General features: G+C 31.5%; 1 protein-coding gene, 1 long non-coding RNA gene and 1 other non-coding gene across 3 annotated transcripts; all 3 read right to left on the reverse strand.

The window, feature by feature from the left end:
- Nucleotides 1-1,141: 1,141 nt before the first annotated feature.
- LOC122580707 lies at nucleotides 1,142-1,244 on the reverse strand. The gene has a single exon (XR_006320853.1). It is a non-coding gene; the product is annotated as a U6 spliceosomal RNA (small nuclear RNA).
- Nucleotides 1,245-2,107: 863 nt separating this feature from the next.
- LOC122580385 (endoglucanase CX-like) lies at nucleotides 2,108-4,404 on the reverse strand. The gene is made up of 5 exons (XM_043752655.1): nucleotides 4,195-4,404; nucleotides 3,896-4,105; nucleotides 3,404-3,604; nucleotides 3,214-3,306; nucleotides 2,108-3,127 (listed from the first exon to the last, which is right to left on the reverse strand). Exons 1-5 carry the CDS (start codon nucleotides 4,402-4,404, stop codon nucleotides 2,369-2,371), a joined length of 1,473 nt encoding a protein of 490 aa, XP_043608590.1. The 3' UTR covers nucleotides 2,108-2,368.
- A 5,931-nt stretch (nucleotides 4,405-10,335) lies between these two features.
- Nucleotides 10,336-11,946, reverse strand: LOC122580386. Its single transcript, XR_006320783.1, has 2 exons — nucleotides 11,566-11,946; nucleotides 10,336-11,472 (listed from the first exon to the last, which is right to left on the reverse strand). It is a non-coding gene; the product is annotated as an uncharacterized LOC122580386 (long non-coding RNA).
- Between the last annotated feature and the right edge of the window lie 7,673 nt (nucleotides 11,947-19,619).

A 19,619-nucleotide genomic window follows, 5' to 3' on the forward strand; every position in this document is an offset into this window, starting at 1 on the left:
ACTATACATCAATACCCATCTTACCCATTACCCAACCCCTCTTGACCCACTCATCTTGCCCCCTCAACTAAAATGCATATACTAACCATCTACACTATGAAGCATATAAGGAAAGGTCATGGGCTATTCATGTTACCACATATGATGTAGCCATAGGCTTTCAAATGATATGCTAAAGAAAAACCCCACAAGCACGAGCGTATACCGATGTTCCAAGAACATCTTACTACTCTTACTTATCTACTTTCTTTTCATTTATCAGGCGTATAACTGTTAGAAATATCATGTATCAGTACAGAAATCTGAACAGAAAAAACTGTCAAAAGGGGATTATTATATTATACATAGCAAATAAATTGTCAAATAATGAATTCCGTCATTCAAGGTAGTTAAAGCATATAAACAGAGATCCCTACCAAATCCGATTATCAACATTACATCATCTTCTCCATGTTCTTACACTACAATTCCAACAGACCTTATACTCCAATTCAATTGCCTTTGTTTTGAACTATCTCCTTCATTACATAACTCTCTCCCATGTTTCTCTTGCTAAGACCTACATTATGCGGATCACAGACCACAACCCGATGGTATGCTTAAAGGAACCACCCTTTCCTTCCTGCCAAACGACACCAATCCACAAGTAATTGCAAGAAAAAATTAGCTTTTGGACAAAAAAAAGGATGTTTAAAATGGGCTATATTTCTGATAATAGTATGTGTATTTATTTTGAAAAACTAAAAAAATAAGCTCATTAGCCAAGGAAATAAGCCATAAAAAGTGGAATTATCGCAAACAAACCATAAAATACAGCAAAAATAAAAAACAAAAAACTAGGCCAAACTCCCCTGGTAGTCAAGGCTGGGACAATGAGGGTTATCAGTTTTCATCCAACCACAACACATAAATCCTAATTGATGAAGAACGATCTACGTAAACCCTGATTATTGAAGAACTATCACTGACACAAAAACCCTTACTGATAACCAAAAACCCTAAAGGATGTGATTGTGCTTTCTATCCATCGGTACGCCAACCCTAATTAACAATTAAATCAACTAATGGCGCACCAAAATACCAAAAAAACAAGGGTCTGTAAGAAATTGAAATCAAATCCATACGAGCAGAAAGAGGAAAAAAAAATTTGGACCATTTCTCGATTTGTGCGTGTCATCCTTGCGCAGGGGCCATGCTAATCTTCTCTGTATCGTTCCAATTTTATCGGATGTCCCCGAAGGGACGATGTATGTTCTTACCTTGCGCTTTATAAACTGACCAAAAAATTCTTATCTGGTCGATGTGGGACGAGCTTCGGTACTTTGGCCAAACTTTTACTATATATACTTCCTTACGTCTTTCAAATTTGTCTAAAAAACTTAGTATTGATGTTAAAAAAATGTCTTTTGGTGGTAAAGATAAAACTTCACCATTTTCAACTAATGCAAAAAAGTCGAAAACAAATGATCATATCATATGGTTAGCACTTACATTTAACATTGAAATCCATTGTGTTATCTGAATAGATTCGATAAATTGATGTGTTTTTCCACGTCGGATTCACATTGCGTATCACTTTACTCAGATGAACGTTACAAGTTTGACGATTTTATTAGTGACCTAAGTGAATATATCTAGTTCTGGTGCTCGGGGAAGGTGTTATATAATTGTGATATAGTTAATAATTTAGTTGTTGGTGATGGAATGTTGATGTTGATAGTTATGTTAATGTTGATGATCATTTGATATCTTTAAAAGGTCAACTTGCTAATAGCTTAGATCTTCAAAGTCAAGCAGACATTGTTCATGAAACAATTCTCACACAAGAAGAGAATGTTGACTTCTGTTGGTCTTAGAGAAGTTCATATATACTCTTTTTAGCTTAAAGATCTAAATTTGATATAACATGATCTGATGCAGAAAGGTATAACCACTGCATTGTATATGCCAAATTACCGAATGTCCTACTAAACTTAAGATATTGACATTAAAAACTTTGAATTGTCATTATACTTAACTTTCTTTCACATTGGTTATGACTTATGAGATCAGTACGTCAACTCGTTATCAGTCATGCAAAACGTCGAACTACAAAAACAAAGCCACTTTTTGTGTAATTTCACTTCCAGAACTACTAGAAAGTTACAGAGTATTGTTTGTCAAAGAAATATAATGTGACACTAATTTGATAGTGATATGATAAAAATCATACTATTTCACGCTTGGCTAAATTCGCCAAAGAACAACTTAATTCATTTGCAAATAAAAAAGCTCAACTCCCCAATAAAGGATATGGGATCATACGTGCCATTATTAACATCTCTCAATCCTCAAACATCCATTGATTGGTTAAACATCAAAACTCAATTCAAGGTCCTGAGAAGAATGCTACAGCTCCAACAAATGGAGCATTAATATAAGTAGCTGGCTCTGATTCACTATAATTGCTCCTATCATCCCCATAGTTATCGTTGTGATCTGGACCTCCCACAATAGCTCCAATAAGTAAGTTCGGGTTTGGTGAACCAGAGTTGAAGTACTGATGTCCCGCATCACAGGATATGTGTTCAGGATGGTCACGGACAGATGGTACAGATGATCCCCTATGGTGGATGCGTGTCGGGTATCTGTTACCAAATCCAACCATATACGACATCCTCATTGGGTTTTCACCTAATATGTAATCAATCTGTTTCTTTGCTTGTACAATAAGCGCCTCGGATGTCACCATTGAGCCTCCACAAGTAGTATGACCACCATTTGAGTTAAGGTACTTGGCATATGTCAGCAACAGAAATGATGAGGTTGTGACATACTGGAGATTGCTTTCGCCTTGTTTGTATAACAGACCACCCGGTGTATATTGGCCCTGTGAATTTGGTGATCCTGGAATTAATGAACAAATATAGTTATCCGAGTGTTGTTTATAGAGTACAAATTGGTTGACTTTGTTTTCAAGAAAAGCTTTGGCTAGAAGCACTTTAGTCCCAGCTCGTTTATCGTCCCAACTAAAGGAAAAATCATCATCATCAGAACCATCTGTATGACCGTTTACTTGAATGTAAGACATGTATGACGGGTCATTTGAAGCTCTATGGATCCATGCTGCTGCCCATAACAACTCGTCCTGTATTCATTTTTTAAGGAAAAATTAGTATAATACAAAAAAAAAAAAATGTCATCATATGATTTAATTACTTTCATACATCTTACATTGTATCCCGAGTATGAGCAGTAAAATGGGCATACAACAGAACCAAGTGAATCGCTGTATGAGCCTCTGTACCTGTCTGCCAACTCAAAAACCTGGTATTTCGTTATAGATTTTACAAGATTAGCTTTCTTACATGACAATTTAATAAATTGATGCAGGAAGTGATGAAAATTTTTAGAGAATACATACCTTCATGGCTGCTTGTAGTAGTTTATGTGAATAAGAAGGATCAGAGCGTTGAAACACAATAGAGGCTGAAGCCAATGCAGCTGCAGTCTCGGCAGCCACATCAGATCCAGGGTTTTGAGCCGACACCTTGTATACATTACGTGGTGTGTCCATATCTTCAGGCCTCTCCCAGCAATGATGATCGGAATTAGGTTCACCAACCTTTTCAATTTTGGTTAAAGAAGACATTAGTATTGTTTTTTTTTTGTGTGTGTGAAAAGTTTGTTAAAATATGACTTGGAATTCTATGACAAACCAAATGGGTTTATGGCCCGACTGAAAATAATATGTCAATTATGAACCTAAGGGCCATGTTTTAACTTTTAACACATTGAAACAAGGATAAACAAAAACAAACATATATACCAGAATAAAATAAAAACAGAATTGTGGAGTTAACTAAGTTACTAATCCTTTTGTTTAAGCATGCATGCAACTAGAGGTCGCACATACCTGAACGTATAACGTGCCAGGGGTGGTTGTGGCTGCCTTCAAAAGATAGTCAGAGCTCCAACGAACAGCTTCTTTCGCATTCACTAATTCGGATTTCATGTAATCCCCAAATTCAATTACACTCCATGCAAGCATAGTAGTAGTAAAGGCCATTGGCAGCCCAAACTTCACATTGTCCCCTGCATCATAATAACCTCCAACCAAGTCCACCTAATAACCAAAAAAAAAAAAATTTGTCAAGAAAAACATTCATATCAAAAAAACATTATAGTAAAAAGATACAGTATGTGTGAAGGTACATTGGCAGAATAACCATCACGTAAGGCGGAATCAGCCCTCCATGTGAGACGTTGGTTATTTGGTAACTTGCCGGATCGTTGACCCTCGAAAAACAAGATGGATTTAGAGAGTGCATTAAAATAATGTTCGGTAGTGAAAGCAGAAGTGAAAGGAGAAAAGGTTAAGGTGCAAAAGATGAGTAATGTAGCACAACTGAAGGAGTTAGCCATCTTGTTTGTGTTTGTACGTGATGAGAAGTTTTGGGCTAATTTATATAGTAGGAGGAAGTTGGGATGGGTTGGGTTGGGTGGTGGTTAAGTGAAATCACGAGAAGACAACAAAAAAAAAAAAAATCCTATTTAAAGAAACAAGTGTGACTTAGTTTGGAATTGATTACAATTAATGAATAAACGTTTTCAATCAAGATCACCTTAATTTCTTCTTAATTTACCACCATAATTTAAGTTAGTTTTTTTTTTTTTTTTTCTGCTTTAATTGCTTTAATACTTGTAGTCAAAATTTAACAAAATGGGCAGCTTCCCTATGTTTGCTTGTTGTGTTTTCACTAGCTTTTTATGGCTCTAGGGAAGTAGCTACATTTGAAAATGCGACATGTTTGTTTTTATCGATTGATGTAATCGATAACGAAGATATGATTATGTTTTCTATTTATTTATTTATTTGATTTGGATAGAAAAGGAACTGAATATAGCACTAATTAAGGTAAAGATTTGGGAATATGAATAATTAGTGAATGTGATTTTTGGGTCAAGAAAATATATAGAAGGTTGACCATTTTGTGCATCAAATCATTAAAAAAAAAATAAAAGTTACGCCATAAATTAGTCCATAAATGAAGGAAATCCCATGTTTTAGGACTAGATAGTGCATGTAAAAAATGACTGCTAATAGTACGAGAATTGTGATCCTGCAAAGTCTTTGCCTTGGTAGAGAATTTGAGACAACATTTTGTGAATGATTATGAGGGGAAAAAATTCCAAAAAAGAAAATAAGTAGCAAAGGAACAAGATATGGCCGGTAAACGTATAGCATAGGCACGGGTTCCATGGTTCCATGTGGCATGTGATCTGCCTCTTGGCTCCATCCCTACAAATGGACAAATTTCCCGAACATAGAATGAAATGGAGCCTTTCGTGTTCGATTCAAGTACTCATTGAAAATTATGCCTGAAATAAAATTAAGAGTTAAGATACAAAATTGATTATCAAATTTTGACTCTTGAAGATTAAGATTTTTCTAACCTTATCTCTCAAGTTACTAACTTAACTTGAGGGAATCCCTACCCGAAAATTACTGGTATTACTCTTATATTATTTTATATTATATTATATACTATTTAAATTTTTTTTGTGTGAATAATAAAGAGCATTGAATTTAAAACTTTAAGCACTTTTTACAATATCCTTAAATTACCCTAAGCTTAAAATAAGTAAAATATATTCACTTTACACCACTTCTTTGTCTCCCTTTCTTTTATACAATCACTTTTCAATGTAATAATGTCCATCATCACCGACACCCCGACCATCGCCTTTTATATCTATCACCACCACACTTAACTATCGCTTATTAAATGGTACAGTTGCAACGCGCGAGCACCCATCTAGTATATTAAAAATAGAAGACCATTAACAAAATCTTAAAAAGTTCACAATTATTGGTAAAATAAGAATACAAGAATATAACACCGATATTTAGATGTATCCAAAACACAAGAAGTAGATCATAAAACAATGTAGTTAATGAAGCTTTACATAACAAAATTCATTTTTCTCTTGGGTAAAATATAATATTAACTTGGAAAGTTATAATAGTAATAGAGTAAGAATGAACGACATAACTAGTAACATTATTATAAATAAGTTTTACATAAAATGATTAATTTTCTTAATTTGTTAGCCTAATAATCTTCTTTATACCATAAAAATTTAACATATGTAAACCACTTATAATCTTTGCTCATCATTCTCTCTAATTTCTATCATGTGACTTGATATTATGCTTACTTGCTTAGAAGAATAAATAGAAGGATCAATATCATAATTACATTCATTTGATTACATATTTACATATTACATACTACAGTTAACACCAGGTGCGGTTCTCTTTGAGGACCCATAGGGCCCAGACCACCGTTATTTTTTCGCTTAATAATACTAGTATATTCGTATTTCGTTAAAAAAAAATTATATCTATTAAGTTGGGCCCCATGGATTTTTTTTAAAAAACTTTTAATACGTTTAATAAATTTAATAGTCCAATAAAATTTTACCTTTTTAGTTTTTATAATCCACAATTAAATTTAGTCAATTCATAGTTTTATGTATTAGCCTACAATTCACAATCCACGTAACAAAGTCTTTCTTCCTTTTTTGACTTTTAGGCTCTAGCAAAAAATAAAATTTACCTTTTTAGTTTTTATAACCCACAATTCAATTAGTTCATTCATAATTTATATTTTAACCCACAATCCACGTAACAAGGTCTTCTTCCCACAATCCAACGCCTTTTCTTTTGGTATGTTCATAAGTCTTTGTAGTTTTTTTGTTGGTTAGAAACTATGCATTGGTAATTTGAACAAAAAATTTAGATTATTAATGTTATTTTTGTTTGACCCGACCCGATTAAATGTATTGCATGACCATAATATAATACCCGGAACATAACGATAGAGAAAAAAAATTGACCCCACCACTAAAACTTTTAAAATCCGCCACTGGTTAACACCATGACAATAACTTTGGGATGGGATGGATGTAACAATATGTATTTGAGCTTAAAAATTACTCCTAATATAATTAACAGTGTTCCAAGTTTTGTAAGTGAGTTTTCACGGGCATGATTTACGTGGGGGAAGAAAGATGCGTTTGAAAGAAAGTAGGGGTGTGGCGTAATTACAGGAATTAATATGAAAATGACATATATGTACTTTGTCTTCATATTGTGTCTTTTTTGTACAAGTAACTACTGTAAATCACGAGCAAATAAAATCTAAAACAATGCAAACTGAATCAAGAGGCCATATATACACATTATCCCTATGACCTTATCCATTCCGAAATCACTCATTTTGTATGGAGAAATTTTAGAAGCTTTAGACATAAAGAAACAAGATCCCTTCTATGTACTCAAGTGTCTTGTTTCTAGATCGGTACCCATGAGGCCATGATCTTCCAACACACATAATATTACTAGGAGGGTGTTTGAAATTGCGTTATTAAATGATTATCTGATTATTACGTTTGTAAAACGCAAATAATCAAAAAAAGTGTTTGTATGAAAAAGTGATTATTGGCTATGGAAACGCATTTTTAAAGAAGCATGTATACCTACATGCTTTTTCAAAACGCAGATTTTGTTTTGTAATCGCAATACCAAACACCCCCTAAAATTATTTTTTCGATTTTGCTTACCAAGTCTAATAGGGTTATAGTTAACCGAGGCTCAATTTTCACATATTCTCATTTTCTATGGAGAAGTATTAGAAGCTTAGACATACAGCCACAAAGATCCCATCTATGTTCCCAAGTGTCTTGCTTCTAAATCGTTACCCATAATCTTCTTTACCCCCTTTTCTTTATTAATTAAGAAAATAAAACGAAAGAATTACTTATGTTCAATTACTCGTATAAAACAAGTTTAATTAGATATACAGAGTAATGAGTCTACTACAATTTGCCAATTAGAGTTAGTACGATATATGCTGAAGAAATCATGCTTCTCAGTTCTATCACAACCTTAAGAATTACATTACAATGCATAGATTCTATTGATAATATTGGTGGGTGAACAAGTAATTAAAAATAAATAAATAAAAAAATGGAACCAACTTCAAGGAAACGAAGCCAACTACAGTTTCTTCTGCTGGCTAGCCTGGCTCTTTCAGAGATGATTTTGAGAAACCAAACTAATGGGCCAAAACTGGCCGTTAGCAGTTGGGTTTGTATAGGACGTTACTGGGATAATCCAATCATGGGCCCAAAGTGGGACGTTACTTGATTGTTTTTTGTCCAATTAAGTCATATAAATATGATTTCATGTTCTTTCTGTGTCAATAATTAAGAAAGAGCAAATGACATAAAAAGGCACTGAAATTTTTTCAAATTTTTAATCAAAATACTCTTCTTTAGATTTTTTTAATTTATGGACGTAATTTTGTCTTCTTTGTTTTAAAAAAACTTTTGGAAACTATCAAGTTAGCGACTGATGATAAACCACGCGTAATATTATACAAAAATCTCATACGAAGGTTATTCAAAACTTTTCAATACCTAAGAACTTAATTGTGGTCAGATTCTCTGGTTGATGGATTAGGTTTAACGGTTTACCTAAGAGCAATATTACTATCACTATGCAAACGTTTGTCGTATTAGACACATGTATATGTTTTATCAAGAAATTATAATTAAAGTTACGTTTTAAATTAGAAAAAAAAAAAAAACCTCGATTAAAAACGAAAAAAAAAACAACAAAACAAGTACATCTGTATGTCATTTGACCTCCAAAAGTCTTTTTTCTTTAAAAGGAAAAACAGAGTTGCATCCTTAAATTAGAGAATAAAATGAAAAGTACCTTAATAGCTTTTTATGTCATTTGCCAATTAAGAAATAGTTATGCTTTGTACATGTGCCTCGATTAAAAGTGATCTAATAACGCAATCATAAGCACATAATGTACCCTACAATATGATGTACGCCCAAACGTTGGCTTAAAAATTGAAAATTTTGATCAATATAGAGTCTTCGAAGTTTAGGTTGGTGTATTCTTGTTTATTTTATGTATTGATAAACCTGATTTTTGGTCTCGGCAAAACCTACGACAAAGTCCAACTGTACGTACTTGAGTCTCTGAATTTGTTTGTTTGTAATACTCGGCAAACCTACGAAAAAACTCCATCTGAAGATGGTTGTTTGAAATCGGAGCTAATTTAAGATAATTTATGTCGATGTGAAGATTTGTTGTATATGATGTATCTCTGAAGAAGTTATTACCTGACCCATGGCACGAGATTGAAAATCAGGAGTGAATTTTCTTGCGGCCGGATAAACTTGAAAATACAAGCCTGTAAGAATTCTACACTGAGTATAATGGACGGCCCATATAACTAAACGTATAAGGGGTCTCGATCACATATCCATATTTAGGGTCTCGATAGTGTGAAACTTGATTACATACACGATACACATAATTCTGCCCAACTAGATTAAATTGCTTAAATTGGTCGGTGATGATGTACCATCCCATAGGCTCCGGACTCTCCGGCAATGACGGTTCAGAGACTGTACCGAAACCAAAAATAGGCTCCGAACCCTACGACGATCTAGCCGACAAACAGTACGATGAATCATGCGCGCTGGTACACACGACTCATGCTTGTGTCTCCAAGCCAACGATTTCCACACAGCTGTCTAACGATGACGAGCTCCTGTCGGAGGTTACCGTTAGGCCCAGCTTCTAGGTACCTCGGCCCATCTCATGACACCCTTCGTGGGAGGCTTATAAATACCCCTTCACAACAACTTAGAAAGGGCAATGCATTCATACCTACACTGAAGATATTCACTCCAACACTTGGTGGCGTGAGGCTAATCCTTCACACCATTAGGGAACCGCCAGCAAGTACTAAACCCTTTATTTTCACCCTCCAACCGTTTATTATCATTCTCTCATACAAGATTAATCCCCTATTAATTTAAGAGTAACTTTACCCTTAAACAGTCGGACATAATCATCTTGGATCCTTATTTTTACTTATAACATAATTTTATCATAGTTATGGGAGCATCAATTAACTAGATCTACCTGCAGAACTCAGCTCATCGATCGAGTTATATCTCTACTCGAATTCCACTTCAAGTATATAAAATCGAGCTTGATACATATATATAAGGGGTGAAGTTCACATGTCCGTGTTCAACCATAATATAAGTACTTCACGATCATTTTGTAGCTTGTAAGTGCTATTAATTAATGTATATATGTAACTAGTTCAACTTCTCTATAATTATTCAAGCTTGAACCATCAAGATCTCAAATAGAGCTCCATTAATCTAGCTTGCTTTGTTGCACATTGGTTGTTGATGATCATTTTAGATCTCTCCCTTCAAGCTCAAGCTTTCATTGCAAAAGTACTAAATTAATTACTTAGTCACGAGAACAACCAGCTCGTTTGGATCATATCTATTGACACGTTTTTAAAAGGCCATTCATGTCATTTATCTACTTGACAAACTAATTACTTATCCTGTATGCTACATTATCCGATCTAACATCTCATTCATTAAATTGTTGTAAATTACAATTTGCAATAATCAGAGATTGTATTTAAATGACCAGTTTCAATTGAAATTAAGCCTCGTATGCAGATCAAGTTTCGTTGAAAGCTTTTTGTTTTCTCCGGGATGAAGCTCTTTATAATCTGACCCAACTTCAGTTTGCCAGCAACCTATCTTATCAAAACCATAACTAACCACAAACTTTTTATTCAAGTTTAAAAATAAAAAATGAACAGATTATAATTAGTACTTAGATAAATAATTTAATAAAATATATCTATTGCAGAATTATTCCACCATAAATAGTGAGGGTACATTAGATGAACATCATCTATGGCAATCAAATCAATCGATCGATCAGTAGTCTATTGTAATAAATTAATGCTCCGTAATGTATCATTCTAGCCTTCATGTATGTATGTATAGCAGCAGTATTGTAAGACAACTAATTCAACCATACAGCAACACACAGAAACGCATATAACAACAACAGCGGTATCCAATCCTTTAATTAGAAAACAAATACATCAAGATCGAAGAAGAAAATTAAGAAAAAAGTAGAAGCATTATTGTACAAATATAACATATCATGCAAAATCAAACCCTAGAGTGAATGAAAGATGAAAAAATGATCATGTGAGAATCATAAGGTAATGATGAGGGAAGAGTGATACTAAAGTCAATAATAGCATCAATGCTAAAAGTAGCCAAGGGTAAATAATAAGAGCAGATACAGACATAGCACATTCTTGCAACCATCATTATAACTGGTTTACTAAAAGACTGACAATATGTAATCAATAAATACTCACTCAACAACAACAACAAAAAAAAAAGTTTTCAATTAAATTTGGAAACTGTTTCGAATAGCAATGATTAAATCACCTTTCTAAAGTAGCATATATCCTAATTCCTGTTTCTGTGTATTTCACATAAAGCTAGAGATCAAAGCATTATTCTTCATCATTACACCAATCTAGCTAGCTTCTCCTTCATCTATCACTTATATCATCATCACAACAAAGGAAATCATCAAAAGATACTAATAAAAAACATAATTGATGTAAATAAATATAAAAATTTAAACCAACTTACAATATTAAATCTTATCATGAAACAGGATAATATATAGGTGTTTCTATGACAAGAAGTACAATTGAGGGGAATGAAGCCTGGTCCGACGGCACCCGGATTCTACAATCAATAATCAAGATTGAAGATTCCGGGTGGCTTCGAGCCAAACAACATTCCCCTCAAATCAAATTACTTCCTACAACATATATAAAGTTCTTTCTCTCTAATTTTTAGATGTATGACTATGATAGTAATATTTGAAAGAGAGTGTGTGAAAATGATGAATAACGTGATATGTGTGAGTGTATGAGTGAGGGTAGTAGAAGGAGAGGTGTGTTGTTGATAAAAAGACAAGCAAAGTCATTAAATGCAAACCAAACACCCGCCCCACACGGTCCTAACTTCTCTATTCATCTCTATATGCGAGACTTTATATATACATCTTTTATTCCTTAGTTTTATTTCTTTCAAAATAATACTCGTAAAAATTAGTTTTATTTCTTTCAAAATAATACTCGTATAAATGTTTACTATGTACTTTTCATTTTTGACATATCTGTACTCACCACTTAACGCACGAACGTAGATACACACGATACATATAAATATATGCAACCATGTTAAAATTTGGCAACATAGATTCTCCAACCCTTAAATAACCATATTAACCCCTTTTACATCAAATAATTTACAATCACTACCACGCCACCACCGCTGCCATTACCATCATCGCTGCACATCAGCGTCACCACTGCCGTCGTTGCCACACCGTCGCCGTTACCGTTATTACTGTTGCATTGCGCGAGCATCCGTCTAGTTGTAATCTATAGAAAAGGAGGCAGTGATTCTTTATATATAGAAAATAAATTGAATTTTTTCTATAAGTTTTCTAATTTAAAGCATCTATTGGAATAAGTTTTCATTCATAAAGCGGTACACACTATCACACCAAAATCTATTCGTTAGATCTATTGGAATAAGTTTTTTATTCATAAAACGGTACATATATACTTATTAATCCGTAATAGAATTTAATGTAACTTAAAATACTTACGACAGATATGTAATCGACGCTTAAATAAACACCCCTATTATCCCAACCACAGGATACCAAAAAGTATGGCCCCATGTTTATAATGGTATATATGATAGAATAAAAAGCAGACCCCTGTCATTAATAATCTGATCGGGATACCAAACCTCTAAATAAATTTGTCCACTTAATATAATTATGTAGCAGAATTGATGTGTGGCAGGCAGCACCTACAAAAATCATACTGTAGTTCCTAAAGAAGGGCCCACTTGCATACTACACTACAAGACTAGGATCGAGTAATTTCAATTTCCCCCGGGGGGTAATTTTAACTACCGACCATAGGCAGACACATAGTTGTCACTTCTATCATCCAGTCAATTACCCCCTAATTTTTATTATTATTATTTTTATTAAGGTAAATTACACTTTTCGTCCCTGAAGTTGTCAGCTTTTACACTTTTCGTCCCTAACATTTTTTTATTACAGTTTTAACCTTAAAGTTGGCAGAATTTTTCAATTGACGTCCTTTAGCCAAATAGTGTTAAGTTTCAGTCGTTAAGTCTCACACGTGCAAAACACGTGAGAGACTGAAAGTGAAAAACGTGAAAAGTTCAGAGACGAAAACTGAAATTTACTTTATCATTTGTCATCATCTTCATCTTCTCCGACTGAGTGGCCGAACAATTTGTCGAAAAACTTAAAATATTGATATCTCACTCGTTTATTCGAATTAGACCACGAAACCACCACCAAACTTCTCAAAATTAATTTCCGCACAAATCCTAACCAAAAGATTTCAGATTCAACACTTGTCGAAAAACTAATTTGACTAATTTAGAAAACTCTAACTAGTATTATGTTAGGGAGGTGATATTCGTACCATTATTTTTTATTGGTATACCACAATGTACAAGTTTTACAGCTGACTGTACAAGCCAGTATTTCACAAATGTGATACATCATTCAAAACAAATGGTACTAATATCATTTCACATCATACTCTGAAGTATTAAAATATATATATATAATATAATAATATATCTATAACTCCTATAAAACAATAGTTAACCAAGCATTTTAAAGCCCTTTCGCAATTTAAAACTAATTTGAAAAATTGTCACATAAGATTTTATCCTATGTGTCAACTCCATATTTCACTTTAAATAAACTATATATTTAGAAAACAAATAAATGCATATATGTTAAAATAAATATATATATATATATATATATTGTAAGAATCTAAGATCTTCTCATTAGATAAAATGATATATTCTTTTTAATTTAAAAAATTACGTCTATACCTAATGATATTTCATTATTTTTTTTATTTAACATTTATATGAGGTTCCTTTCGTTTTTTTATGGTGATTATATGAAAGTTTGCTCAGGCCGTTGGTTAGTTGGAACTCTTATCGCATTAATCATTAGTGGCAATATTTAAAGTTTATAAGCTTTTTTATCACCACTAAATTATATTGATCTTATATGAGTTAAGAGCTTTGTATAATATCATAACTTTCTGAAAGAGTTATGTTAATTCTTTCGTTCATATCACTATGAAAATTATGTACAATTTTTGGTTTAATTCTTTTATCTTTTATTGAATTTTATGATAATGGTTAATATAATCTTTTTTTTTCTTTTGTTTTTAACAATATAATTTTTCATTGTGATGATGAGAAAAATATTATGATGGTAGACGAAAAGTTAGTTCAAAACAAATGTATATAACAATTAGTTTAATGATTGGACAATGAATACGTTATTGCTAATTTAATTGAGTGAAACTAAATAGATGGTTCGTCCATATGTTTTTCTTTACGATCATTATTGATCCATTCCATTAACTCATTTGTTCACATATTATTAAGCGTTTCATTAAATGTTTTTTTAAGCAAGTTTAACTCAAATCTCACTTTATTGAGCACCTTTTTAAAGCAGCCACACATCGTGCGGGTAAAAAAAACCTAGTATATCTATATCTATATTAAAAGAGTAGGAATCTTAGCCTTTTCAAGCCTTCTTCAAATCTAAAGTTATGCTAAAAAATTGCCACCTAGGATTTATCCTATGTGTCATCTCCAAACTTTTTTTTTTATATATTTTTATTTAAATTTAGATAGATTTGAATTAATTAGGTAAACATTATATCAAATCAAACATTATAACTACAATTATTTATTTGAGACATTAATTCTATCCGTTTTTTTAAAATGATATATTCAATATACTTTTTTAACAAATCTAAGTTTTGATAAAATATTCAAGCATATTTAACATTAATATTATGCTAACTAAACCAAATTTTAATTATCAATATCATATTAAAACCTTTGATAATTCAATCAAATAACCGCACATTGTGCGGGTAAAAAACCTAATATATATATATATATATATATAACTAAGAGAGGATATAAAAATGCTCACGTGACACTTTTTTTGAAATGACATGTAGGATTTTTGCTTACTTGTCAAATTGTAACAATTTTTGCTTATTTTTGGTATTTTGAAATTTGATATAATAAACTTAATAATATAATAAAAATAGATATCAATTATGTTTTTTTTTTTTGCATATACGTATTTTTTTATATATAATTTTTATTTTAACATTTTAAGATATATACTAAGTAAAGATATAGTTAGCTAGGCAAAGATTTACATACAATTTTAATTTAACACTAATATATAATAATATTGATAATAGATATTCATTATGGTATATTTTTTACATATACGTTTTTTTATATATTTAATAGTTTGATAAATGTGTTAAGTTACAGCTACGTAATATTAAATTTATTTCTTTATCTACAATCTTGAATAACAGACTTATGATTTAAAAAGGATTAATGGTAATGGTATATATATTTTTCTATATTTTAATTTATCTTTGTAAAATAGCAATGTTAAATTAGATATTTACCTTATCAATTTCACATGCCTATTTTGATATCTGCTTTTATATTAGATTTAAATCTTTTATATCTTTTTTTTGGTTTTGTTTCTTTTTCTAGAAATTTCTTTATGTTCCTTTCAAAGTATACATACATAATACGAGTATATATCATTAAGAACGCTTTTAGTCTTACCGTAAAGTTTATGAGTAATTAATACAATCAACACTTTTTAAGTGTTGTATCCAAATATCTTTAATTACATTTACTTGGTTTTATATTCGATTGGAGTTATCCTTTGATAAAATAACACTCATAATTAATTAGTAATTATTTTATACTCAGGGTATACCGTCAATTGGACGGGTATAATTCAATATATATATATATATAGTGAAAAGTTATTTTGAGAACCTTTTTTTTTACGAGAACCTTTGAGAACTTTTCAAATCAAACCCAACCGATGATTATTTTTTACATGAAAATTTTGATTGTTTTCTGAATAAGTTATGTGTAATTTTGAAGTTTATAATTGTGTGGAGACATTAATTATTATCCGTTATACAATTATGTGGAGATTTGGATTATTGATCACATATGAACGAATATTGCTATGATTACATGTGATCGATTTGCATACATGTGATTATAGCAATATTCGTGCACATGTAATCAAGAATCCAAATCTCAACATAATTATATAACGGATGATAATCCATGTCTTCACACAATTATAAACTTCAAAATTACACATAAGTTATTCATAAAACAATCAAAAAATAATTTTCATATAAAGAACAATCATCGGTTGGACTTGATTTGAAAAGTTATCAAAGATTCTCACAAAAAAAGTTCTCAAAATAATTTTACCTTTCTAAAAAACAAACAAAAAAAAAAATATTTATATGGTTATATCTTAAGATGTATATTTCATTTTTGTTATAACCGAAAAGTTGTCAATGTCATATCAACCTTTTGTATTCTTGAAGATCTAGATTTCATGAATGAAACGAGATATGTTCCATGTTTTTTTACAAGAGCTTCTACAATTTATCACACTTTGTTATAGTATAAAAATCAATGTTTTAAATACCGGAGATCACGCCGGTATTTTAAGTCTGGTATTTTCACTATTCAATACCGGCCGGTATTGAAAAAATTTTCCACGCCGGTATAACAAAAATACCGGTTTTTAAAACATTGATAAAAATATAAACAGATGATGCATATATATAATATATAATATCTATATAATTATTAAAACAATAGTTAACCTAGCCTTTTAAAGACATCTTCAAACTTAAAGCTATTTTTAAAATATGCCACATAGGTCATTATCCTATGTGTCATCTCTATAATTTTTGACAATATTTACCTCTATTTTATATTGTCTACATCAAAACATTTAAATCAACACTAATTGAACAATAACTTATAATAATATGCGCATCGCGCGGGGTAAATAGTCTTACTAATATTTATAGTACCAATTATTATATCCAAATATTAAGGTTGGAGAAGTTGTGACTTAGACTCGACTCGATGAAAGGGGAGTCCAGATCGAGTTTTTGGAGATTCGGACTTAACTCGGGGAGAACTCGAATTGGAACTTTATATAAAAGCATTGTATTTTTGAAATTATATGTAATAAAACTTTAAAAATATATCTCAAACTTCAATTTAAACATAATTTTTTAAAAACAGTAACATAATAATTCAAAACTTGAAAACGAAATGTAAAATTAGTTAATATATTAATGTTTTATCATCATTTTATCCGTATAGTGGTTGAAGAATTCTTAACTCAGACTCAACTCGACGATGAATGAAATCAGAAGTTTATTTTGGATACTTAACTAACTTAGTAGAGTTTTACAACGACCTTGCTAAATAAGTAAATATATAAAACGACGTCATATGTTAAGAAACACAACAATTTCTTACGTGGAAACCTTTTTGCAACTTATGGACCAAAATGACACATTAATTGTGATTTGTTGAAATTTGTTTCACTTTAAAAATTTTGTTGACTTCGATTGGCAACTTTTCAAAAAAGCATTGGAAATGGGACCTGTGTATCTGTTGCTGTGCAATTCAAGGTTGACCACTTTTACTCCCATATATCCAACAATTACTGTCTAACTTTTTGGTACCACTGTATAATTAAGCTTCGATTTAAGTACAAGAATTGACTGTTTTCGTATCCAAATTATTTGATCAATTACAATGTGCAAGTTCAGTTTGCTTCAATATCTATACAAGCTCAGGCTTGGTAAAATACTCTTGTATTTCAAACTCGAATTCAAGTAAACTGATCATGTATCACAAGTAGAAAATTTATGTTACAACTTAGAGGTTATTTTAATTTAACTAGGCTATGTAGACTCACATTACTTGTTAAACTCGATTAGAATGAGCTTTGTAGCGCGAATTACCGAATTAATTTTTAGAGAATTTCAGCTCATGAAACGTACCAACTAAAGGTGCTATTCACTTCGGTTGGATTAATCGACTCATAACTTGGGGATTGCAGATTGCTTGTGTTAGGCTTTTGACAGAATTGGCTTAGCCACTGGTTTAATTTCTCTAAATAGATAGAAGAAACAGTAACGAATATAGAATTTACTCCAACATCTCAAGATAAAGTACTTAAAAAGGTAGTCTTGGAAAGAAAGGTGCCAAAAGTGGATGCAGTCTCACTGCACGTATGGAATTTCTTTCTTCTTTCTTACTTTCTTTTATTTAAATTGCATTTCTTTTATTTTACTGTTTGCTTGTGTAGGTTCATTTAGCGGAGTCATTATTCGTTTGTCTTTTACAATTCACTAAAGTAGGATTGTTATTGATGAAAACTGTCCTTGTGCTATAAAGGAATTCGAAAGAGAGGTACTACCATAACTCGCAACTTACTCTATTATTTTTTTTTTTTCCAATTAGTTAAATGAAACTCCCCATCAGCGAATGATCTAGTGATAAAAAAAAGTATATGATCAAAAATATGCACGGATATTAGAAACTAGTATCTTATAAATTATAACTAAATAACAATAGGGAAAAATGAATATAAGGTTGTCCGACACCTAAGCTTAGGTGTGGAACCTCTCACATACAAATTTTTTAATATTCCTTAATTAATGAATAAATGTTTGAGCCTTTATGAAATTTATGGATTAAGAAAACAATATGTAAGTGTTCTACACTAAGCTTAGATACCTAACAGTCTTATATTCTCATTCCCATAACAATATAACTTTATGTTGTACGAGTAAAACTCTTGCATTAACACAGGTCTTAAGTCTAGTTTAAATCATACATTTGAGCTTGTGCAATCTCTAATAGTGACAAGTGGTTTGTCTAGAAGACACATTACAGTTGAGCTATACACAATTTTTTGATTTATACCCTTGGAATTTAAAACTGAATAGTATTCTAATCGATCATTTTGATTATCTTTTTAAGCATGAGATCAATTCAATCACGTGAAAAAATAGCCACTGTCTATTATGATATTAAAAAGATTATTTTCTGTTTTTTTAAATGATGAAAATGAACCTTCCAGTGAAAAAAAAAAGGAAACTAGATTACTATCAAAACTCAAAAGTAAGAGTGTTAGGGCGCGCATGATTCACATCAAGTTTTTAGATGAATGAAATATCTTGATGGAAATGGAATTTGAAGGATTGAAATTTGTCAGAATATTTTTAATTTTATAAAGATTCAAGTGACGAATGAAATTATATTCCTTCCCAATGAAGATTTTATAAAATGAAAGAATGTTTATATTTCAATGAAATAGATTCCTTTATCTTTAAATACCAAATACATTAATTTCATCGGAATATATGAACCAAACGCATAATTCTACAATTTGTAGCCCGAAATCATACTAGTGCGGTTGTTGCCCACAGCCCCACATAGAGCGGATACAGACATACAGTCATCAGATATTCAAATGTGAATATACCTGCTCATTTAGTTTAGAAGCGGCCCACTGCGTTAATTAATGTAAAACCCAACCTCCTTTTCTAAGCCTTTTATTCACAACATTTAAAGCCCAAGTTTTGAGCCCATATCCAAAACTAATCTTATTTTATGGGATTTGATATTAGCAACCTTTTTTATACATCTACCATTAT

Source organism: Erigeron canadensis, chromosome 8 (assembly GCF_010389155.1).
Source record: "Erigeron canadensis isolate Cc75 chromosome 8, C_canadensis_v1, whole genome shotgun sequence".
Taxonomy (NCBI): Eukaryota; Viridiplantae; Streptophyta; class Magnoliopsida; order Asterales; family Asteraceae; genus Erigeron; species Erigeron canadensis.